Source organism: Vidua macroura, chromosome 20, assembly GCF_024509145.1.
Source record: "Vidua macroura isolate BioBank_ID:100142 chromosome 20, ASM2450914v1, whole genome shotgun sequence".
NCBI lineage: Eukaryota > Metazoa > Chordata > Aves > Passeriformes > Viduidae > Vidua > Vidua macroura.
Window position 1 is genome coordinate 10,476,605 of NC_071590.1, and position 25,654 is coordinate 10,502,258.

The window sequence follows — 25,654 nt, forward strand, 5'->3', positions numbered from 1 at the left end:
CAAGAGCTATTCCTCCCATCCCAGGAGATGCCAAGGGCCAGGTGAGGCTTTTCCAGCCCATGGGTGCAGGTGCAGGGATGAAGCATCAAACACTGTCCCTGCCTGGGGCACACCTGCACCTCCCCAGGGCAATCCTGAGCCCTGCTCCACACAAAAGCCTGTTTTGGGGAATAACTAAACCTGTGGAGTGTGCCCTCCTGCTGTGGACAGGAAAATCCTGGAGGGGAGCTCTTCCCTCCCACCTGGCAATCCCTAAATTTACATTTACATTAGTGCTTCTAATTTGTCATTGTGTCTGTGGTGTGGGGGTGGTTGGGGTTTGTTCTGTTCTTTTGTTTTAAGGCAGATTAACAGCATTTAGAAACAAAATAAAGGGAATGAGCCTCCCCCCAGCCCAGAGGCACTGGGGTGAGGCTCTGTGGGGACAGGCAGGAGACCCCAGTGCAGGAGGGGCTGGGGGGCAATAGGACAGGCAAAGTCCACAGCATCCTTGTGAAGTGGAGCAAGAGACTTCCCCAGGACCAGGAGCCCTGTCCTGGCCCTGCCCACCACCCCACCCCACACTTGGGACCCCCATTTTTATTTCAGATGCATATTGCAGGGAGCAACAGTATGAGGAATATTATTTCAGTGCCCTGGGAAAAATTAGCAAGTCAAATATTGAATCAGGCCTCCAGCATATGCCAAGGAGATTGCTTTGATCTTATCCACACTAAAAGCTCTATTATTAAATTTAAAATCTGTGAACACATATCAGACCGATATACAATGCATATCTGAATACACATTTGAGAAGCAAAGGATGTTTTGACAAAGGGAAAAAGAATATTTTAGCCGAAAATATCAAAGTTGCTGCAGCAATTGAAATACAAATGCCCCTTTTCATCTGGCTCAGGGCAACCCACAACCTGGGACCTGCCTGTCATTGAGGAGGAACTTCAGCTGGGCTCTCTGCTTGAGGAGCTGAACTCACACCCTCCTCAAGCCCTCTCACAGCAAACCCTGCCCTGGGGCAGCTGCCTGAGCCTGTGGCCGTGGGGGAACAGCAGGGGCTGGTTCAGCCGTGCCCCAGGCTCAGCACCCTGACCCCACCACCCCTGCAGCAGGTGCCCAGCACCCTCCCAGAGGGGCGTCCCTGCCCCCCTGGGCACGGCACACATCAGGGATGGGGGCTCAGAGCTCCCTGCCACCGACACACCAACACTCACCATTTTATTATTGATTTCGTGGAAATGAATTTCACAGACTTTTTCCACCACGTCTTCATTTTCAAAGGTCACGAAGCCAAATCCTATTTAATAAAGACACAAAAAAGGGGAGGGGTAAGGAAAACATTAGTTAAGTGTAACAATTTCGTTCTAATAAAGCATTTTTTAGCCATGGGGGCTTTGGAAAACTTCCATAACAACACACACGTGTGACTACACCTGCTGCCTATGGAGCTGCTCCTGAGCTTATTGCAGCCTAATGGAGGGAAGAAGCATTGTCTCAGGGAAAATTAATACGGTTCTGTTCCAGCTCTTCCATAGGATTTAATGGAGAATTAAAACCTCCTTATGGATTTTTTGATCCATCCTGCAGAATTTAATGGATAGTTACACCCCAGTTACATGATGGCTCGGAAACTACAATAAGGCCGTATTTTCTTTTACACCTTATAGGTTTTTAAGAGCAATCTCTACAAAACCCAATTATATTTCTATGGAACCATATTGATTTCATCTCTTGTTTAATTCCACGGGACTTCTCCATTAGAGCTGACTCATTACGCGACCCAAAAACCATAAAAATTCTGGGAAGACAGAAGATGATTCCTCATTTACCCCCGGCAAGGAGAAAAAACCCCAGTGCTTCCCAAACACAGAGCAGCACTTTGTGCTCTGCAGCCTGCCGGGTCAGCCCCGCTCCGGAGGTGGTTATTTGTCCCTTTCTTCCTGAATTACTTCCTCTAATACCTCATCAGGACATCCTGAGGCCTCCAGGAACCCATTACGCTTCAGAACTCTGATCTAATCGCTCCTCTCCGCTCCACTGCTGCTTCACAGAGCCGAGGATTTGGGCTGGTTTGGGCCGTGTGATGCCTGCTGCCTGCCCGTGGCTGTGCACAGCTCTGCTGGGGCAGCCCACCACAGCTCACCCTGCTCTGCCTGAGCAAAAAACCTCAGGCTAATGGACAAAAAAAACACCCCAATTCATGTGCTGGAGAAGGCTCGGTGAGTCAACACCGACACTAATGATGCTAATGAAATCTTGAGACTTTAGTGAGAGGACGAACTCCATCCCCAAAGCAGCACTGCCTGTGCTGGACAGGGACAGCCCCAGCGCAGCCCTGCCTCTGCCTGAGGAGGAAAGCCATGTCCAGCTGGGCTCCGAGCAAACTTCTGGGAGTGCACAGTGCCTGCAGCCGTGGGGAATGCTCCCACTCCACGTCAGACCCTCTCACTGGGGGGAGGATCGGCAGGAGTGGTTTCCAGCCCTCCTCCAAGGCATAACACAGCACACCAGGCTCACCACACTGCTCTGCTTTGCAACTTAGAGCAGGCAGCAGCTTGAATTCTTTTGCATAACTCACGTCTTTCATTTGCCTTCTAAATCGCTCCATTTTACATCTACCTTAAACAGACCTGCCGTTAAACCTAGGATTTTTGTGGTTAACTGCCTGAATCTGGCATCCCAGGAATCCCAGAGCTGGGAGCAAAGCGTGGCCGGACCGGTGGATGAGATGGCCGGGCTGGGGCTACAAGTCATTAATTGTTCGAGCACCAGCAACATCTTCATCATTAGCAGCTCATTAGCGAGTGCTGCAGTTGAGGATTCCTCTTTCAGCTTGTGTTAGGTCTTGGTGCCAGGATGGAGGGGAGAGGGAATTTAGGAGATTAGCCCTAATATGCGAACACCACGAGGAAGCCGCAGCAGTCATTTCGTGTCTGGACACGGAAATAAATTTCCCATTCTCATCCCACTCCATATGGCTTAAGCACGGGTTTATCAAGAAATTATTTGTCTGATTAAATCAGATGGCCGCCCAGCTTTCTGCATTTCCAGACTTTACAACAATAAAATAACAATCTGTAGGTGTTAGCAGGCATTTGCAGGTTTCTGAAAGATCTGTGGCACTCGGTCAGACCGGCCTGGAGAGGAAAACCAGAGGTGACCTCTACAATGCCCAACACCTCAAACTCAGTGGGAGCAACCAGAGGATTTCCATCTGCAGGCACACAGGCACTTAAATTCCTCCCCGGGAGGGTGGAAAGGGCCTGGAGCAACTTGGGACAGTGGAAAGTGTCCCTGCCATGGCAGGGGGTGGATTGGGCACCTCCTGGTTCCTTCCAACCCAAACCATTCTGTGATTCTTTTTCACTTTTTGGATATCAAATCCCAACTTTTAATAACTGCACCCACACCAAGATCCCCCTGCATGCACGGTTCCCCTAATGAACACACGCTCGTATTTAAATTACCAAAACTCTCAGAAACCTTCCTGGGCTAAACAGACAATTATTTCTACTGAGAGGTACCAAGAGTCAACAAAAAAATGGTTCTCGGAAAGTGTATGGAAAAGATTAACCCAAAACAAAGGCGGCTGTTGAAAATGGTGACAGAAATAGGATTCTGGTTGTCAAGGAGCACACGTTTTAAAATGAAATTATACTGCATCCTTCTGAATGAAGCTATTATTGGAAGCTAACAAGCTCTATTTAAGAGATAAGCATTTAACAGAGTCAAACGGTTGGGTTTTTTATTCAAATGAATAAAACTGAATATTCATTTGAATAATCTTTTCTGTAAAAGAAAAGACAAAGAAGAGGGAGAAAAATAAAGTAAGAGGCAAACAGATGCCCCAAATGAGAGGCTCTGAGCCAAGCACCAGCACTAAAGGAAGCTGAGACATGTATCCATGACCTTCAGGTGGAAAACCCTCCTCTGGTTTCTACTGGGAATGAGGAGTTATTCCACGCCATTCATCTGCTGAAAAAGGAATCAGCCAAATCCATTAATCTGCTGGTTCACGGGCACCAACAGGCACCAAAGTGATGCCAGCCCAGACACCTGACATCCAGTGGTGCAGGACACATCCTCCAACACACTGTGACATGAGAAAAAATAAGAGTTCAGGAAGAATTTCTTCATGGAAAGGGTTGGAAGGGGCTGCCCAGGGAGCTTTGGAGTCCCCATCCCTGGAGGTGCCCAAGGAAGGGCTGGAGGTGGCACTCAGAGCTCTGGGCTGGGGACAAGGTGGGGATCAGGCACAGCTTGGACTTGGTGATCTTGGAGGTCTTTTCCAACCCCAGTGATTCTGGGATTCTGAGAAAAACCTCCTTTCATCCCAAGCCCTGTTCAGCCACCAGAGCTGCCCAGGCCTGTGGGAAGGTGGCTCCCCAGAGTCAGCTCAGCAGGTTCTGCCACGGTATTCCAGAAATAAAACAAACATTGTTCAGAGAAAGGGACTGAAACCACAAACAGATTAAAACACTGTAAAAGAACAGTCAGCATAAATACTATTAAGAAGCCAGACTGAAGATACCAAATGTCAGGACTCCCGTGCTCTGTATTTTGGGTTTTTTTCACACTCCAACTAACTACATTTCACACTTTTGTCATCACTTGAGAGTTTTTACGTCAAACCTGGTAAAATATAGCTGAGATGACGACCCCACGGCTCAGAAATGCATCTCCTTTCCCTGGCTGGCAGCACCATTCCCAGAGCCCCAGGTCTGGCTGCACAGTGATGCGTGTCACAGCTGTGGCTGCACACGCCGAGGACGTCACTGGCTGGCAGAATTACACCAAAGTCTCACTGTCAGCCCTCTGCTCGCCTCTCAACAAGCAAAACAAGGTGATTGCATCCCACGCCACAGAGGTTAAACCCAGGCTAGTGCTGGGGTTAAGCCTGGAGGGCTCTGATGGGCAGAGCAGGACCCTGCCTCAGCCCCAGCAGCTCCATCACCACCTGGTGCCTGTGCCAAACCCAGCTCACCGGGCGGGCACAGCTCCGAGGGGCTCTCCAGTGGGTGAAGACACTGCAGCTAGAGCCTGTTTTAAGTCCCAAGCTGTCTGGAGGTCACCTGATGACATGGAGCAAGTCACTCCATCTCACCTGCTGCGCTGCCTCTGCCCGAGCCGTGCCCACGCTGCTGGTGAGCCTGCAGCTGGGACAGCCTCATCCCGCACTTACAGCAACCAGAGAGCTGCTGAAAGTATTCTGGGAACCAGGGGATCACCAGGGCTCTTTTGTCCTGCCCAGCAATCCCAAAGAACGAGGGTGGGAGACAGGGACAAAGGAGGAGATTTACACAGCCCCTGTCACACCAGCACAGCTCTGTCTAAACTTGGCTCCTGCTGCCCAGCAAGCATCACCCCACAGGCACTGGTGAGTGCAGGGTGAGCGCCCCTCTCACGCAGAGTGCTCCACAGAACCATCCTGACCCCCACCCACTCGGCACTGGGACAGCTCCCTGGGGTCCCTGGGGTCCCTGGTCCCTCCGGCCCTGCCGTGGGAGCTGCCTGAGGAGCAGCTGTGCTGGCAGATGGGGATCTCCAGCCTGACACCTCCCAGCAGACTGCTCAGGAAATACCAGCTCAGGCTGTGCTCCCGCCCTGTGCCAGGGCTCCGGGGCTGACCCGCTCCCCCGCCTCTGCTGCGCTCCTCAGATCTGAGCCACGGAACCTCTGAGGCACAGAGAGGTCCAGTCCTGCTGTGGTATTATTTATGCACCTGCTTTCTTGTTTATACCCATAGTTTTGGCAGCTGGTCCTGTGAAAGGTAATAAAATGCCTTTCAAAAGTAAAAAAAAATTAAAAATGAAGAAATGTGACCAGACAAGCCAGGCATAATAACATTAAAGCCCGTGTCAATTAATTTTTCCTCTTCTTGATAAACGAGCCCCATTCCATCCATTAATAATGAGGGAAGAAACAAGAAAAGTTGACACTAGTTTAATTTATTTTCTCAACTTGCCTGGTCATATTTCTCCCTGTTGCAAAGCTTTCCGGTGCTGCTGGGAATTGCAAGTGGCTCCCACACAGTCGATGCATAGATTGGTGTGAATCAATACCGTTCTACTTTATTCACACATCCCTTGTAATCAGAGAGGAAAAAGTTCCTTAGTAAGCTCCCAGCCTGCCAAGCTGTCTTATAAAAATAATAATAATAATAATAATAAACTGGCAGGTGGGGGTAGAGAGGAGGATGTGAAACCGAGTCCTGTGAGCGCTGTCACCAAATCTTGTCTTTGCAGATGAACAGAACACACCGAGCAGAGGGGACAGGACATTTTCATTACCCAGACAGTGAACCATGGATGTTTTTAACTTCTGTCTGCCAAGGTACTACAAGTCACTACCCCCAGAGTCTGGGAATGGGGACCTGGGGGTTTAATCCTGTGTCAGGGAAAAGCCATTCATTGCTCAGCCCCAGAACACGACAGCCAGGACTTGAAAACTCAGCCCTGACTTTGCCACCTCCTTATGTTGTGCCTTTGGAGCACTTAAATATTCCCTGTGGTCTGCATCCTCCTCACTTCCTTGTCCCTTCCTCTGAGTTTTCGTACCACAACTCACCTTGTCAGAGCCAAAAACTGTCTAGGACAAAAGCTGACAAAAGCTGTTATTTCCTATTATTCCAATTTCCTGTGCTGCAAACACAAGGAAGGAGAGGTTCTGGTTTCCAAAGGAGCAATTCTGCACATTCAGGGAACACAGCCATCATCTGAGACACACGTCTCAGATTTTACCTCCTCACCTCCAAGGAGGGGCTTGCTGGGGAGACTGGTGACCACACTTGAAGGCACCACCTGCTCCAAGGTGACACACCTCACCCTCATGATAACCAGACCAGGAGAGGGATGCACCAGCAGATGGAAGGGGAAGAAGGAGGTTAAAACCTGTGGTCTAGGATGGAAAATATCCTCACTTACCTGTAGCACGTGCTCTCCAGCCCTGCTGCTGTGACTGACACCCACCAAGACGTGATCTGCCAGCACATCCACTGGGTGTTAATGCACACCTTGGGCATGGGGCACAGTCAGGTTCCCCTGGCAGACACAGACACCTATTTAAAGTGTCAGCACATTCTCCATAGCAGGAGAGTAAATTCTCAGAATGAAATGAGCAGATGAGTGAGGCCAGCCCCGCTCGGGCACGGCGGTCAGCGCACAGCTGGACAAAGGGCACCAGCAAGATCCTCCTCTGCTTTTGTCTGGGAAAGCTGCAAGGCTCAGCCTCCCCGCTCTGTCCTCCCACGGCCACGTGGCATTTCCCAAGTGAGAACTGCTCAGGAGCAGGAAAAGGCACCTTGGGGTGAAACGGGGCAAAATCCACCCAAACCGGCTCTGGGGAGGGATTTTCCTGAGGGGAGGATGAAGAGTACAGGGACTCGTCCCTCTCTCAAATGAGCCATTCTGACCAAAGGTTTTTCCAGGTTCAAAGGGCACGGGCCAGGGCTGGGATGGGGTCCCAGGCAAAGCCCTCGCAGTGGCAGGAGCAGCCAGGGACCCCCGTGCACGTCCCAGACCATGCTCGTGCCAGCAGCTCCTGAACTCCTGGCAATAAATTTTTCATAACAACAAAACCTTCATTAAAATTTTATTTTATTAACGTTCTGAAATCAAACCAAAGCACTGAGTACATAATGACTGAGACGCGCACTACGCTGAGCTTACTAAATGCCACTTTTATCATATTGTTAATTAACAGAAACGATTAATGCGCTCGCAGATCATTTAGAAGCATTAGCAGTGACCTAAGAAAAATTGCAGGTACGTGTGATACATCTGCACCTTTCCATCGGAATTTTCTACACAGGAGGCCCTGAAGTTTGCTCCCAGTTCAGCTTCTCTCTCTTGGGGACATCTGTGTCACAACGGGCACAGATTTGGCAGCAGATTTGTCAGGAATTAAAGCATCAGGCTGGAATGGGAGAAACTGCAGGAGAAAATGATCTCCACCTTTTCTTTTTCCTCACTATTTGGGAGCAGCCCCACCCTCACAGCCTTTCACTGCTCCCTGTTATTCAGGTACAGGTTTCCCAGCTTCATAAGGAGTCAATAGTGTGGAAATGCTGGGAATGCTGCTGGGTGGGAGAATACAGCAGACTCCAACAGGTTTCTTTTTGCTATCAGAGAAGAAAACCCCAAGTATTTGTAAAATCCAATTAGTCCATCTACAACCAGAATGGGAACCCTGTGCTTCTGTCTGTTCATTAGTGAGACCTACAGATTCTGGCAGCCAGGCAGGGACAAAGGCCACTGCCCTGGGTGCCAGTCAGCCCAGTCAGGCTCCCACCAGAAAATCAAGCCCCTGATGCTGCCTCAGCCACCGAGTGCCACGTCCTGCCATCTTTATCTGTTTGCCCACAGGCATCAGATACTCTCTGCCTGTCAATTCCTCCACAGTTTATTACCAAATTTCTAAAATATTACATTTTTTATTATATCCAAATTCACTTTATTGCATTTGACAATACAGATAATCACATACCATATGCTCTAATGTTTGGAACCCAATGCATGTTGACAGCAGTTTTTATTCATGATGCATAATTCCACCCAGGGTTGACAAAGGAGGTGCAGAACCCAGCCTGGTGTCAGGGTTTGGAAGTGGGGGGGGGGGATCCTTTTTTCCATTTCCTTTTCTTCCTTTTAACAACAGATTTACAGAACTGGGAGGAAAGATGCTTTGCTTTCTGAAGAAATAGGAAATTGGCTGAAAAGATGGGCTTATCAAAGAGATGTCTTCAAAATATTAATAACGTGTGGGGGTTGCTTATTGCAATTATTTGCACATGAAACTTGTTGCTAATGGGGTGAGAGAAGCACAAGGGCTCATCAGGGGGGAGCAGAGGATGGGACAGTGTGGGGGGCACGAGGCTGGACCCCCACTCCTGCACATCTTCCTGCCTGGCTGTGGTCACTCAGTGCTGAGGCCAGCTCCCCTACCCCAAGTGAGGGTGGGAAGGGACACCTGTGTCCTGGGATGGCTGGGGGAGAGTCCCCGTGTGAAAACCCCAGCAACCCCACATCCCAACCTCATATTCAGGCAATAGATTCAACAACTTGAGAGATGGCCATGCTGTGCAAACCAAACAGGATGCTACGTCTGAATTAAGCTGTAATGACCCGCTCCGAGCTCTTTATTAGCCAGGTAATGATCATTTAAGAGGAGGTTACTATCTTGAGCCAAGGGCACCTAATACCATTACTGAACTTGTTAAAACCTGCCAAGCAAGTCATTATTCCCAGCACTATTTCTCCTTCTCTTAACACAGCTTTCTGCCTCTCCCCTTGTGCTGCTCGGCCGTAAATCCCGGGATCAGGCAGGCTTGGCCACCCTTCCCCAGGAGGCTGAACTGAGCTCCCACTCACCACGAGCAGGCTGGACACGAGACAAATACTGCACAAAAAGCAAGTGCTGAAAACACTCTCACTGGATGTGAGAGGCATGGCTTCCACGCCAAACCACCCTGTGATCCTCTGAGAACACGACGCTGAGATGTTCTCCTACTTGCCCCAGGAAAACAACCCTTAATCCCCCACATCCCTCGCCAACCTCCAGTCTTGCAAAGGCTCATATGAGAAGAGAATAAAAAAGAGGGGGGAAAAAAAAAAAAAAAAAAAAAAGGAAAAAGCCCAAAGCACAGAGGCAGCTGCTCTAGAGCTCTGTGATGAACTCCAGCGGGTGCTGGCACATGGGGTGTGCTCGCTGAGCCACTGCCAGTGCCACCGAGGATCCGGCTGGGAAGGAGCAGAGCCTCTCACAGCATCCCAGCCTGGACAATATTATGAATGACACCAGCAAGCTGCCAGCTCAGGAACTCATTACTGTCAAGGTAGAGCGTGGCTGGCTGCCAGGCCCCCAGCCCTCACGCTCGCTATGCCAGAACATCCACACACAATTTAATTGCATTATAATTTCAAAAGTGCTTTTCAAACTGGAAAAAGGCATTCACTGATTAACCAGCGAAGAGCAAAATTGTTTATGAAATTGAATACAAAAAGCTACAGAAATGTAATTGGGTTGTTCTAGCACCTAATTTTCAAGCCATTTTCCCACTTATTTAATCACGAGATACAAAAGGAACTAGTGAATTGACTTCATACTAATTAGATTACTCCCTGCGATACTCCAAGCCTATATTCCAACTGGTTGATGGTGCTGCTTTAAACAGAACAAAAAATGGAGCAACAGCTTGTCTGGGGCCATAACGCATTTGTTTCCCATCAACCCTCTTCTAGTGGAGGGCCATAAAACCCAGGCCAAATTCCCCCTAACCTGCCATTGCCAGTCACCCAAAAAGCACTCACTTTCCCCAAAAGGAATGACAATCATTTGCCCAGTGATGCTGGCTGCCCATCACAGTGCTCACCCCGCTGGGGAGTCCCCGTGCAGCAGTGAGTGCCCACAGCTGGAATCAGCAGCACAGTGAAATGTCACACAGGATGGAGGAACTGGCTGTCCCCAGCAATGAACACTCAGGCTCCCCAAGCAGGGAAGAGCCAGCGAAGGGGAGCTCTGGTTCCCACTGCTGGGTGCAGGAAAAGCCCCACAGGCAGAGCTGAGCTCTGGGTCTGGCCCAGGGGCCAAAGGCACCACAGAATTACTGCCACCATCACCTGGGGCTGTTCTGAACACGTGGTGCAAGGTCATCTCTAGGTAGAAAATATCAGTCCCTTTCCCAGCAGCAAACCAGGGGGGCAGCAGACAGCTTATTTAAGTCTAAATCAAGCCACTAAATTAACAAAATTTAAAGTCACTAAATTAACTTGATAAAATTTAGGAATTTTATCAAGTCTCTGGTTTCCTGAAGAACAGTATTTGAAGATTCATCTACGCCTGCTCCTTCGCAGTCTGTGCTGGCAGAAGTTTTTTTAAAGCTGCCCAAGACCCACTCTGCACCTGATACAATCTGCTCACAGCTTTTCCACTAATTTTAAATGTTATTAGGTGCAACATAATTGATTATATAATCAAATGTAGAATGTACATTATCAAGATATTGTAGCACTTCACAGGCCATTTAATCAGCATATCTGGGACTGTGCCAAAATGAATTAGCCTGCATTAAATTTCAAGTACATATTATTGGTTGTATTTGTCTCCATGTTTAAGCAGGCGCTTGCTCTTACAAAAGAAATCTGAAATCCTTCAATTATAGAAATAGGTTATTAAAAAAGTGCAAGTATTCTTCCCCAGAGCTGTCTCTTCTGCAACCAAGAGCTCAAAGCTGTCTTTTCTGTGACAAAGAGGGGGGACAATATGTGCTCACCTGCAATGGGGGGGCTGGGAGGGGCAGACCCCCAGCTTGCCCCCATCCAGGCCCACTTGTGCCACACCTCAGCAATGGTCCCGTTTCAGGCTCTGTCACAGAAAACCTGCCAGCAAAAGGCACCAGGACTCAGAGTCCCCTGCTTTGTGACCCCATGGTTCACCTCCTGAGCCTCTGTGTCCCTGGAGCCGACCAGTCCCCGAAACTGAAAAGGGATTTTAAAAGACAGGGATTTCTGCTTGATTTCAGCAAGCTCCGTGGTGGAGGAATGAGGCCAAAACTGCCACTGCTGCTGCTCCTCTCCAAAAGCCAAGCCCAGAACCTTCCCCTTGTCTGTGCTGCTGAAATTTAACCCCCCCACCGTGGATCCCGGGGTGCAGCAGCTGCCAGAGGTGCCCCCAGAGAAATGATGCATCTCCAGCACTGACTTTGCAGGGGGAAATGTTTCCAGCAGCTCGCTCAAGGTGACTCCTGCCTACCTGGATCCTGCAGCAGAGGCAGCTCAGGGCTGGGGGGACAGAGCCCCCCCAAAACACACACAGCTCTGGGCTCCCAGGCTGCCAGCAGAGGTTACAGAGTCCTCCCTGCACACTGCAGAGCACGGAAGGCAGAGGGAAGGGCACTTTGCTGGGAGCAGGCAGGTGTCCTGCTCTCACTAACACACGAGCACCAGCCAAGATAAATGGGCAGGTGAAAGGCTCCACCACGGGCTGGGGGAGCTGCTGGCAGCTGTCACTGCAGTCCCCAGGCAGAGCCCCCAGCGTGGGGCTCCATCCAGCAGGGACACCCCCTCCCCACTGGCGCTGCCAGTGTGAGACTGCTGCAGCCCTGGCGTCGTGGCAGGGAGGCACCAACCCAAATTCACTCAGGTGAACGAGGACATCGGGGCACATTCTACAGGTGCACCCCCCCAGCGGAGCACAGAAAGCCCCCCCACCTTCATTAATGCTTTTCCTCACTGTGCTTCAGCTGCTGGATTTGCATCCCTCCCCAGGTGAAATGCCACAACCCGCTGGCACGCTTCCCTGCAGCCTGCATGGGTCTTGCCCTCCCTGGGCTGCACCCCAAGGCACTGCCAGCCCTGCCTGGGAAGGAGAGCACAGACTCTCTGTTGTCCTGCTGACTCCACATATCACAATGCAAAGGAACAACAAACCAGGCACCAAACAACAAAAAAACTATTCAAGGAATTGAAATAATTGACTAGGGTCAAGGGAAATACCAGCAAAAATGAGCAGCTTAGCCTCAGGTTAAGCTAATCCCTTTGAGCTGTGCAGTGTGAGCCCTCCGGGCTAAAACTTGAGGCAGCACACAACATTCCTGGACATTATTAATATCCTTGGCCAGGAGTCCATCCCTGCTGCTCACGCACCCCATCAGTATTTGCCTAAGCAAACAATGCAGACTGCTGTGAGGCAGAGAGCCTGGCCAGCACAGATGCTTTGAATGCACACACCACTCGTTCCTCTGGATACACATGTAAAGAGCAAAGTATTTGCTCAGCTATTCCTGGAAACCAGCTCCCACCACCAGGGAGAGGCCAGCCCGCTGCAGCTCCCACCACCACTGAGGGTGTGAGATAGAGCTTCAAACATCCCTGCAAATGCTGCCCCAGCTTTCCCCCGTGAGCATGGGCTGAGAGCAACAAAAAAAGTTCAAACTGCTGGGGTGTGTGCTCCCAGGAAAGCTCTGATAGAAGTACACGAGGTGGGGGAAAACACTCTTTCCAATGAAAGCTTGATACCTGACTTTTGTTCAGGCCCACAGGTGAAGTGAGGTAACACAGAACCACAGAATGGGTTGGGGGGGACCTTGAAGCTCGTCCCATTCCAACCTCCTGCCAAGGGCAGCAACACCTTCACTAGAGCAGGCTGCTCAGACCCCCAGCCACTGCCTCGTGGCTGTCACAGAATCTCCTCATTAACGCCAGAGATGCTCCTGGCCCCAGCACCCATCCCAAGCTCCACACTCCTCCCCTGAAACAGGGCAAACAGATTTGCTTCTACAGTAGTAGCTCCAGATAGTCAGGAGTGATCAGATTTTACACACGTCCAGGGGCAAAGGCTGACAGCGGCCCTTACAATGCGTATATGGAATTTTTAACACGGCATAATTTCTTTTTTATGTGGCGGACACACTTATCCCGACCCCTGTTCACATGGAAAACCTGAATCCAGCACCGAGACGTTCTGGGAAGCAGGTCCCTGTCTGTGCTGTCCCCCCTGCTCCCCGAGCACAGGGAGGAGGTGACCCCGAGGAGCCGTGCAGGGCTCGGGGCACAGCCCCAGTCCACCCTGCCCCATCACCCTCCCCACACGAGCCCAGCACCCACAGCTCTGCCCAGCCCTCCAGGAAACTGAGGATGCCTCTGCTCTCCCAGTGCCTGCCTCGCCCAAGGAGCACGGGCAGGGCAGCAGCACAGCCAGAGCACGGGAGATAATCCATTTATGGAGTCGTTTGTTGATATTACCAATCTCCCACTGAAGTGACCAGAGTAAACCTAACAGATCTTAATCATTTTTTTTTCCACTGCTGGAAGCCAGCAATAAAAAAAAAAAAAAAAAAAAAAAAAAAGCCACGAGTGTATTTTGGGAGCACTGTTGGAGAAATCCCATTGTTCTTTGCTGCATCAATAAAAGCAGTTTTGCTGTTTGATAGTACAAAGTTTTCAAGAACCAGATGCAACAAAGGAGCAGAATCACCCTGGGAAAGGAAACTTTTAATAGGGACCACACAGAGCAGAGCAGCTCTGTAAAAGGGATCTGCTGGGAAAGGAGAAGGAAAACAAGGCTAAGACAAGCACAAAACCCAGAGCCCTTTGCTAATAATGACATCTAAATTTTAAAGTATCACATCTAAAATAGGCTTCCTGATGCTCCTCAGGTACAGCAGGTGCTTCCCTTCCTCTGCAGCCACTTTTCAAGACCATACACAGACTGATGAGGTAAGAAGAGAGGGACTTTCTCTGCTGAGCCATCCAAAATCCATGATTTGTTATCACTGAGTGCCTCTCCGCTGTCTTCTGACTTCCTGTGACAGCTACAGCCCTCCCTGCTGTGAATGGCTCCTTTGAAATTTTGTCCCCTTCATCTATCCCTGTCCCACCCAAGCACAAGCACCTTCCTCAGCTGTGCCCAGCCCCGGGATGCCAGGGGATCACATGCTGCAGGACGGGATGAACAAACCCCCGCGGATGGATGGGCTCCTGCCAAAGCTCCCCCCGAAGCGCAGCCACGCTGCTCTGTCATCTGCCACCTTCAGAGGTGACCTTCTGCAGTGCCTCCTTCCTGCTCGAGTCCATCCCAGCCCGAATCCCAGGTGCACAGGCCCGCCAAAGCTTTATTAAAGCTTCCCTCTCCTCCCTGTGTTTTGGCGACATTGTTTTATGGATCCCCCATCCCACACCCACCCCGCGCTCAACCTTTGTTCAAACCATCCGGGAAAACGCTGAAATCTTTATCCTTAAAAACAAAAGCGCCAGGAGCGGCAGTCACAGCAGGGGAAACGGGGAACTAATTACACACCCTGAGCATTCCCCGGGGTGCTCTCACAGCGCCCAGGCCTCCAGCTCCGTGCCCGGGCTCATCCCCAGGTGCCAGAGCAAAGCCAGACTCCAAAAAGCAGCCGGAGCCGCGCGGATCCAGCAGGGACCGAGCCTGGAACGCGTGGGGCAGGGTGGGGGGAGGCATTCCATGAGAATCCCCTTTGCTCGCCCGCTTTCAGAGCAGACAAAGAGCTCTCTGTGGAGGAGCAGTGTTTGTGCGATGACCTTTTCCCGTGGTCCCTGCAGGCTCTGCAGAACAAAGCTGTGGCAGAACTCACCGCGGCCCCTGGGCAGCGGGAAACGCGGCCGCTCCTCCGCTGCGCTCAAGTTCAGGAGGCAGTTCAGGGTTCTGGGGGGTTTTGGCATTATTTTGCCGGGATAGTCAGCAGTGCTGCTGACTAGAAACCCTCCAGAGCTCAGCCTGATGCTCCGTCCCGGCCTCACTCGCTGCCTCCAGCGACCGGCTCGGCGTGTCTGCGCGCTCCGAGCTTTTACGTGCCTCTCTCAGACTTCCTGGCTGGTTCAAATCCCATTTTGTAAAGGGTAAAGCAACCTACAGGGATCTGTGCACTCCCAGTCACTGCTCGTGACACAGCCTGAGCACAGAGAAATGCTCTGGCCAGGCTTCCTGCGGACAACTCCCCCGGCAGATTTACACTGGCAGGGATTTAGTGGGTCAGAGCGGGGCACTGCCAGGACAAGGGCTCCTTTGGACCAAGCCCTTCTTGTTTCGAGCTCTTGGGCTGCAGCTGCCACCAAAGTCAGACAGTCCCATCTCCAAAGTCTCCTCCATGAACCTACAGTCGTATTTAACTGGGGAGAGGACAAAGGAAATTTTGGGGCACAGTGTACAAGAAAGCTGCCTGTCTCACCATCCCAGTGAGACATCCCAATCTATTCCCAGAGGATTATTCGGTGGCAGAGAGAGGTGGGGAGCCCCAGAGGAGCCATCTCCATTCTGGGGAGCAAGAGTCAAAAGGACCAGAGGATGAAGCTGCCAGGCCTCATATTCCTGCTTGGCAGGACCTTCACCTCCCGACCCAGAAAGGGTTGATTTACCCTGTTTGTAAAGCATTTGGGTGGAGGGACCTACAGTATCTGCGGAAGGAGAAAAGAAAACCCAACAAACCACAGCACCGTGCAGCTCAGCACAAACCCTCAGTGCCAGTCACCGGGAACAGGCTATTTATAGCTGAGGATCATTAACTGTATTAAAAAAGTTTGATGTTCTCTAACAATCTGTGTCATTCTGAGGCTCTGGCCTTCCCCCTGACGCTGGCTGATAACTGGAGCAGTGGTGCTGAATAGAGGTAATTATACACCAGTTCAATAGGCTGAGCCCCGCGCCGAATGTGAGCGTGTCCTTTCCCCAGGGCTCTTGTTCAAATATTATTCCAGCTCCCACAGCCAACCACAGGAAGAACACTGCTACGGATACTCTCATAAAACTGCATAATTATGAATAATGCTTTGGTTTTTAATAAAATAAATCACCACACACTAAAAAAGTGCTTATTCCAACCTAGCGCTGGAAGAGATTGAAATGCCAAGTGAAGCGAGGCATCACACTCCTGAAAGACTGATGCTCTCTGGTATTTATCTGTTTCTGCTGGCCTACCTGGCTGTGGAGCACGGGCAGGGCTGGCAGGATCACTGCAGCACCTGGAGCCCACCTGGACAGGGGACCTGGAGCAGAGGTGCTGAGAATCCTCTGGAACAGCAGGCCCTGTTATCACCCCGCTATCAGCCCCGGGGCAGCTATTCCAGCCCTGCTCCAGACGTGGCACTCTTGGTTCTCACCCAGCTCCAAGTTTATCAGCTTGTAAGAAATGTACAGGCGAGGAAGCACAGATAACGTGCAGCTGATCAGTATCAGCAGGCACAGAAAAGCCCTTGTGATATGACACATCCAACACACGGCTTTAAAGACTTCACGTTTGGATCCGCTTCATGATGTCACTGTCAGCCTGGTGGGGCTGACACCACGTTCCACCCATCCATCCTAGGATGGGAGATTTATCCTTTGCCACGGAGTGCACAGGGACATAAAGCAGCCCCCCAGAGGTGCCTGCACGGCCACTGCTCCGGCCGGGAACACTCGTGCCAAGTGCCAACATCATCTGTGGCCAGCTGCCTGAGCCAGGAAATTGATATGAAACCAGCTGTGGGCTCTTTTGATTATTTCAACACTCACCCAACCCCAGCTGATGTCAGCCCCAGCCAGGCAGACCCCGCCTGACCCCATCAGCCAGTCTGGTCAGTCCAAGGGCGCAGTGGTCACCTGTGGGCAGAGCACCAGCACGAGGGCTGGGCAAACCCGGGGCTTCATGGCACAAGCCCCAGTGGCATGAGCACACTGAGCCCAGCCTTTGTGGGCTCTTTGCTGGCTGGCTCCGTGCTCTCACACAGAGGGTGGACACACCATAGCCCCGTGGTTGCCACACTGAGCCCGGGTGCAGCCAGGCTGCTCTCCCTGCCAAGCCTCGCTGTGGTTTTGAGCACCTTCCCTTTAAAGGCTCAAGAATAAGGGCTCTCCTTCCCAACACTCCACACAGCCCTTGCTTCCCGAGCTGCCATCACAACAGAGCACTGGTTACAGCCCCTCCAGCCTGGCACAGCCTCGAGGAGGAGGAGGAGGGAGCAGGGTCTGGGGGAAGGGGTGTGCTGGCTTTGCCTGCCCTGCCCGAGCTGGCAAAGCGCCTTGGCTATCACTCAGAGACTTTGCAATCCCCACATCTGCTCTGAGGGGATTTTCCTGACATGTTTTCCTGGCAGATCCTCCCATCCCGGCTCCCTGTGCCGAGGAAGTCTCTGGTGATCCATCCCCGTGGCTCCTGCCTCCCACCCTGCTCTGTCCAGATAAACACGGTGCTTTTTAAAGTTATCTTCTGCCCACAGGAGACACACACCAGAGCAGCCTTTCTGCTGGTCACTGATGGGAGCCTTCAACAGATCAGCAACAGAGATATTTCCACGTTTAAAATCAAGTTCAGAAAGACAGGTGGGGAAAGGGAAGAAAACATTCAGATAGTTGGAGGTTTTCTGACATTCTGGTAATTTTCCCACCTTCAATGCAAGAATAAAAGGTTTGGGTGTTTTTTAACTAAAATCCAGCTTTAAATTCAATATTTTTTTTTCCTCCCAAAAAAGCTTTTCCCTAAAGAAGAGTTAAGTCTCACCAGAAGATGCAGGGAAGTTGCTGTTGCCTATTTTCTGGAGGTCAGTACCTTCTTCACATGTACCAAATACATCCACCCACCACCCTGTCCAGGAGATAACCTGATGCTCAAGGCCAAGGTGAGCAATGCCTGTCCTCAACTAATCAGCAGGTAATTAGCTGAAAGAATTCAGAATGAAGCTGCAGATGAAGAGCAAACCTTCAGCCACTAAATTCCATCCTCAAATAATGAGACTTTATTTTAATTTCACAGTAATAATATTGCCCAGCATCCCCTCCTCTTATTTACCTCCAGGAAGGAACATTAGCATAAAAAACATAATAAAAAATATCCAGCAAGCAGCTTTCACCAACTCCTGTGTATCACTCATCATTAAATTTGGGAATTAAGCCCTGTTAATGGACACAAACCATCATTTTGAGCGTGCAGGCAGTGTTAATATTTGAATAAGCCAACAACAACAACAAAACAGAGGACTAATACATGCACTGTCATTCTTTTGAGCAGGGAGGATTCAGTTTTCATTTTCACAGAATATTAAACCAAATTTTAATTAGATTATACCAGAGCTTCCCTAATAAGTGCTTGCAAGGGGAACTCCACTGGGCAGAGACATGCTCAGCAGTGGAAGGGAAGAACTTGCCAGTTAAGTGGCTTAATCACTGAAGAGCTTTGAGGTGGCTTCCTTGCTTTCTTCACTGTGGCCACCTCACACTTTGCCAAGAGGCAGTCAGAGATGTTTGGCAAAAATAACTTCTCTGGAACAGGAGAAGTGAGCTTGACCAACAGCAGAGAGATCAGGAAAGAAAAGAGAAGGAACAAAAACCTGTCAATACGTGAAAGACATCCTGTTCCTTCCCAGTGACCCAAAACACCGAGGTCTGCCACTTCAAACCACCTCAAAGGAACAGTCCCAGGGAACAGCTCGTCCGTGGGGACCGGTGCTGTCCCCACTGGGTCCCCCTGAGCGGCTCCTGAAGCCACTCTCACACTTGAGCAGTGGAGGAGAACTTAAAACCAAGCCAAGAAAAAGCAAAGCAGGTTGAAGTGTAGATGCAGCACCCCCTGATGTAAGGGCACATCTGCCGTGAAGGTCAGAGCCCGGCGGGCGCAGCGCGCTCGGCAGGGCTGGGCTGGGCTCAGCTGCACCCACACGGCCCCAGACACCCCCTCCTCGCTCTGCCCCGGCCCCTCTGTCCCTCCTTCCAGCCTCTCTTCCTGACACTGAAGCCAAAGGCAACTGGGAAGCCAGCACCCCCAGCCCAGATCCAGCTGCAGGCAGGTGCTTTCTGCTCTGGGCAGAGCGGGCAGTGAAGGACCTCGCTGGGGCAGTGCCCACTGCGGGCTCTGAGCCCTCCTGCAGCAAGGGCAGCCCCCTCCCCAGACACTTCCCCAGGTGAGGGACAACTCGAGGAGCTCCCAGAGCAGGTTTTGAACTACATGGAACAACAAGGGGATCCCTCTCTGCACTCCGACCCCGAGGCACAGCACTGCTCCCCCACCAGGGTGACACCAGGGACCTCGTCGCTGCTGCACAGCTCCTGGGCTGCTGTGCAAGTGCCAGAGTGCCCCAGGCTCTGTAGGGGATGCAGGATTACCCAGTCCCTGAGGTTCTCCTGAGAGCAAAGGCGCCCTCACCCCCGAGTGTCCCCAGGCTGAGAGTGAAATTCCCAAACGCAATTGAGAAACGCCACGGAACTGCCAAGTGCCTTGGCAGAGAGCAGAGCCATGAGCACACAGAGCCAGCCCGAGGGCTGCTGGCAAACAGGGCCCTTCCAGCGCCTCAGCCTGAGCCACTGGTGGCTCTGAGCTGCTCGGCTTGTGTGCCTGGCCCTGCAGGGCCAGCAGCTCAGCAGGATGGGACCCAGCGCACGGGACAGCCCCAGGTCTCCGTGTTCACCTCTGGTTAAAATGGAACACCCCCACAGCCCATCTGACACGAGGTTTTTCAGCAGCAGAGGACACATGCTGGACCACAGGTGACTCAGAGGGACCCAGACAGAACCAGGACCCAGTTTTGGTCCTGCTGAAGTTGCCCATGGGTGACACAGCACAAGATCAGCTCCAGCTCTACGCGCTGAGGACAGGCTGCCCTGAATAAAGCACATCCCCCCCTCCATCAGCTGCACTTGTGACCAGTGGCCTTTTTAATATATTTTTCTTCCTTTTTTTTTTTTTTTTCCCCTTTCCACTTTTTACTCAACTGGCCCCCGTGTTTACAGCTCGCTGCAGCACAAATCCTTATTTCATGTCACCCACTGGCCCAAGCTGTCCCCACTCACTGTTTCTCCTAGACAAGTTAATAAGATGGAAGGCTCCCCGGAGGCCTCGAGCCAGCGAACATTATCACTTGGAAGCAAGGCAGAAATACTGACACATCGGAAATGACTTCAAGCCTATTAATTACCCTTTCTTCTCTGGCAGATCTTTGAGAGAGAGCTTGACAAATTGAAAGGCAGCAGAGAGCATCCTCCCCGTCCCAGGAGCCCCTGCCCACGCCAACAACAGCAAAACACACCCCCCCACGAAAAAATTATTTGTTTTGCTATCAATTAAATCATCAAAAATTAGCTGAGACAGAGGCTGCCTGTCAGTGGCAGATCCCCCCTTCCTGTTTGTGCTCCTATTTCCAGAGGCAAGATGCAAGTCACAGAGCATGGAGCACTGGCACAGCTCTCCCACCCGCCAGGGGACACGGAAAATGCTGCTGCCCTGGGAAAGTTTGGAGCTTTCTGTTACTGAATGCCAATGATCTCCAATCACACCATCCAACCCGTGCTCCTGATGTGCTGCAAAACCCCCGTGAATCCCCTTCAGCCCCTCCCTCAAAATGTATTTTCAAATCCTCGCTGGCATAATTGATCCTAATTATTATAAGCATTAGATATGAAATGCATTCCTACATGCAATGGGGCTTCAACTGTGGGCTTTCAGAAAAGTCTATTGTATAAATAAATGACTGGATTTCTTATTCAAGAGCTTCAGATGTGACAGTATTAATTCTGATGCAAAGTAGCCACGCAAGTCGAGATAAAGTCACTACCTGCCACTACGGCTTTATTTTTAAGGTGATTTCCATAATTTCTGGTTTAAAAAAAGAAAAAAAAACCCAACAACTTCCAAAATAACTGGAACAAAAATCTTTGGGCTGTTACCTAGAAAACTATCATTAAATCATTTGTTCAGTTTTTATTAGTATCATTGTAATTAAAGGGAATCATATTTCAAAAACATCTCTTCAACAGCACTTATCAAACCCCATCCCTGCAGCCTATCAATTAGGATTACAATAACCTCGCTCCCTTGTTGCCTTTGCCATTAGCATTTTGATTGAATGGCTGTTGAGAAGTGACTGGTACCAGAAGATTGTGTTCACAAAGTAACGTTTCTTTATTCGCTTCCATTGAAGCTTGTCTAGTTGTCTCCAGTTCCTACTCAAAAGAGACAAGACAGTTCCAAAAGCAGTAATTTTGATGCAGGATTATTTTTTTTTTTTCCCTTCTCAGCGAGGTGAGATAGATTGGGTTAGGCTGGACACAAATGCTATTAAATCACCTGACAGCAGATGTGGGGAGCTCTTGGCTCTGACCTCGATGCTCTCCAACCCCACAAAGTCCCAGCAGGGCATCAGGGCAGGAATGGCCACAGCCACGTGCCCAGCACCTGGGGAACACCCAACCAGCCTCTGCAAACACCCTTCCAGGAGATTCCATAAATAATAATAGTAATTTATAACGCCTGAACGACTTGGGGAAGTTTTCGGCTACGTTTATTGCTAATAGTATTGAATGGGAAAGGCAACAATTTGTCAGCCAAGCCCTGGCACTTGGGGAATGCAAGGGAGGGAGTTCTGCCATACTAATGGCACTAACGAAGGACAGAGCAGCAACCAATGTCATCAGGAGGGGATGGATGCATTCCACCACTGCATGAATTATAACAACCAGAGTTCATTAAATCTACCACATTAAAATAAAAATGACCTGCCACGTCAGACAGTTCTATTTACTGATATTCCCACTGCTGATGCCTCCCCCGATAAATCACATTTCGTGGCACCACCAGCAGTTACCCAAAAACATTTCCATTACTTGGACGTGCTGGAAACTCCAGCAGTGCTGGGTTACCCTACCAAAACATCACACTGCCAAAGCTCAGTCTGACAGCTGTGAGGGGAAAATAAAGTGACCCCTCCAGGCTCCCTCTGCCCCAGCGTGGGTGTGAGGGCAGCCATGGGAGCAATGCAGAACTCAGAAGGGACAAGAGGGGGATGTCAGAGACTGCTGGCATGGCAGGAACAGGCCTGGCACTGACCCTGGCAGCACCTCCACCCTGCAAAGCTGTGGTGGGCAGGGGTCAGCCCTGCCCTGCTTCCTCCCCTTCCTCAGCCTCCTCCACCCCAACCCAGCTCCTGCACTCCTCGGGAAGCCTCTCCAGAGCCTCTCCCCTCTCCTCTCTCCTCCAGCAGCTCCCTCTTTGCTGGCAGGCAGCCAGGAGTGTGTAATGGTGCCAGGTAGCAATTTCATTTTTAAAATGCTCTTATCAAAGATTTAAGGTGAAAGATAAGAAGAGCACACTACATCATCATAAAGGAAACATTGTATAAGGCATAGTATTTTACAAATCAAAACAGTTATCAAAATGAAGAGGTATGAATATAAAAACAAATGGAGCCTGTGCTGTGGAGAGGAGGGGAGGGAGCTCTGGGTTCAGGGAATTGATCAAATTTCAGGTTTTCTTGACAAGTCTCAAAAGCCTGTGAAGAACGGGAGCAGCAACACTTCCACTGTCATCTTAAACCAGAAATAAAATGTCAGGTACATTTACAGAGAGCATATACACACACACTTATTTATATGCCTTTTCATATAAATAGATCTATAAATATAGATACATATTTTTCATACCATTACCCACGGCTGTTGGGTGCTTTTATCAAAGTCATCTGACCTGGAAAGCATCTGTTGTTAATACCACTGTTTTATTATTTATCAAACCCATTTCTTCATAGAATGACTAATTTCATACCCACAGCTGCTCCCATCTTCCCTCTGCAGCTGCTCCTTCCCCGGGCAGCCAGGCAGGTTTGCAGCCCATCTCCAGCTCCCAGCACCCTCCTGCTGCTCCCAAAGCCTCCTGAGCCACAGGGGCAGGTATGGAACAAGCTCTGTGCTCCTGCCCTGTCAGGGAAGCAGCAGAATGAGGCCAAAGGGCCAGGGGAAAACTCGTGGGATAGCACCAGGAGCGGGAGAATGGGAAACAAACGCCACACTTCCCTAATCTGATTTGTTTTCCTGCAATTGCATCCAGGCAGCATGAAAGCAAGCATTTTTACCTCTTTATCAGTTTGGGTTTAGGGTGAGGAGGAACAGAGCTGCTAGAACAGGAACAGAAATGGCAAGAGCCAAGCCCCCACCAAGACTTAAAGTGATTTTAGCTCATCTGAACTCCCTGTGAGCTGACAGGGGAATATTTGTTGCCAGAAGGAAGCAAATTCTCCTGCCAGGCTTCTCCCTATGGATCCTGCCCTAATTTCCAGTGGTCCGTGGAACACGTGTGGAACACACGTGTGTTCATGTGTGACTCCTGCAAGGGGTAAGATTTCATCACCAGGGCCCTGCTGTGACTGAAGTCAACCCCTCAACTCCCACCTGACCTGCACTGGGGCTGGCAATGGTCCCAGTGAGAGTAAATATGGAGAGAGGATTCTGTGGTCCAAGTGTGAGCCACGGAGCCGGCCTGGATCCACCCCCAGCGTTCCCACTGCCACATCTGACCTGGGATTCACCGGGACAACGGGGAACTCCATTCCCTCACAGCTGCAGAGGGGTCTGCAATCACTCACAGGAGGGCTGAGGGGGGTTAGTGGCACTGGATCTGTTCACTCCTGATCTCCTCCCAGAGCGGAGAACTCAGGAAGCTCTTAGAAGTGGGAAGGTGTTTTAAAATAGGGAGCAATCTGTGAATTACTACTCTGGCTGAAGGTAGTTTTCTGGTCCAGAAAACACTCAATAAATTAAAAAAGATAAAACCCACAACCCAAATGTGCCAACCTGCAGTTTTCTGAAAGAAGCCATTTTTCAACTTATTCTATCGGATCCAGTGAAAAAAGTGCCAGATGTTCTTACTTCAGCTTATATATACAAAAAACATACAGGATAAGCAAAAATCGCCCCATGCCAGGACATTTAATCAAACTAATTAAAGAAATCTTCCATTTCCACCCCCCTGACAAGTCCTCCTTCAGCAGCAGAGTCACTTGGAGCTTTTGCCTTGCACAAACAACCCTGGGAGCAACAGCACACACCTGAGCACGTGTTCAGGTACCTGCCCAGGTGCACCTACAGCTTGGATCAGCATCCCCCCCACATTCCCAACACCTAAATGTCCAGAAACAGAACCACACCAGGGATGTGAGGACGGGGAGAGCAAGTGGTGGAGCCTGCTCTGACGGAGGCTCAGGGGCAAAAGCTTTGTTACCAGCATTATCCGTGTAACCTCTGTTTCTGCTGAATCTCGAGATTTAGGGGATGGGGGAAGTGTTATCTGTTTAAACAGATCACCAGGAGGCTTCTACATATGGCAATGACCTTGTGCAATGGAAGGCTTCAGCAGCACCGGGCCTGGGCACAGCTGACAGGGGTCACTCACTGTGGGGTGACAAAGCAGCCCCCTTCCTGCAGCACCCTCCTCACCTTCCCTGCAAGGCCTCCAAAAGATCCATTATCAATCCCAACCCACAGAAAGCACCGGTGTGTGAAAAACAAAAGCTCCCCCAGTGCACGTTGGGGAGGACTTGCCCAGTCTGCTCCCTGTGATCCACGGGGAGAAGGAGCCAACACACCAGGGAGCGAGCGAGGCAGAGTCTCTCCCTGATTCCACATCACATTTTTGGGCACGCTGCGAGGAGCTGCCTCTTCTCTCAAGGTCACCACGCTGATTTTAATTCTGCCTGCTGTATGCAGACCGCCCGTCTATGGAAATGTTGCATTTTGCTCTCCTCCCGTTTCTGGCCTTTCCTCAATTAACATTTCCAAACAGTCCCACAAGGCTCAGAGTGCTCCCTGCTAATCACTTGGCTCCTGCATTCGGGAAGCAAAAGGGGCTGGGTTTCATCAGCTGGGGAGATTCATAAGCAAGAACTTATTCGTGGCTTTTAGGGTTTCTTTCTGCTCAGCGACCACCAGGATTTGTGCTAATTTCTCTGTCACTCAAGCTGGCAGTGGCAGTGACAGTGAGAAGGCAAACTGAGCTCGTACTAAATGACCTCACTCCTCGAGGCAGCCTCAGCCGGGCACACGATGTGGTGTCTAACACAAGCTCACCCCCTGCAAGTGTGATAGAACTATGATCATCATTTAGACGAAAATAATAAATAGAAATATTTGCACAAGCCTCACTTCATGCTTCCTGAAGAACCTTGCACAAACTTGCTGCAAGTGGAGCCTCTCCCCTTGTTCAGAGCAAGCATCCACAGACATCTCTTCCTTGGGCGCATCCCAGCCAGGGCAGCTGCTCGCTCGTCTCCTCCCCTGGATGGAATCCTCATTACGGGTACAAAATTAAGCAGTGAGGTCTGACAGACAGTACAGAGCTGGGCAATTACTCCGAGCCTCAGGTGGCATTATCCAGCGTGAGGCCAGGGCCAGGGTGGCTGTAAGCACCCGA

General features: G+C 50.6%; 1 protein-coding gene across 15 annotated transcripts in view; it reads right to left on the reverse strand.

Moving 5' to 3' along the window:
• The window catches only part of MSI2 (musashi RNA binding protein 2), a 204,531-nt gene that overhangs the window by 45,992 nt on the left and 132,885 nt on the right, over positions 1–25,654 (reverse strand). For all 15 annotated transcript variants that reach the window (XM_053995560.1, XM_053995559.1, XM_053995562.1 and 12 more), the window contains one exon: positions 1,209–1,291. In XM_053995560.1, the coding sequence (XP_053851535.1) occupies positions 1,209–1,291 (83 nt within the window). The remainder of the gene's footprint in view (positions 1–1,208; positions 1,292–25,654) is intronic.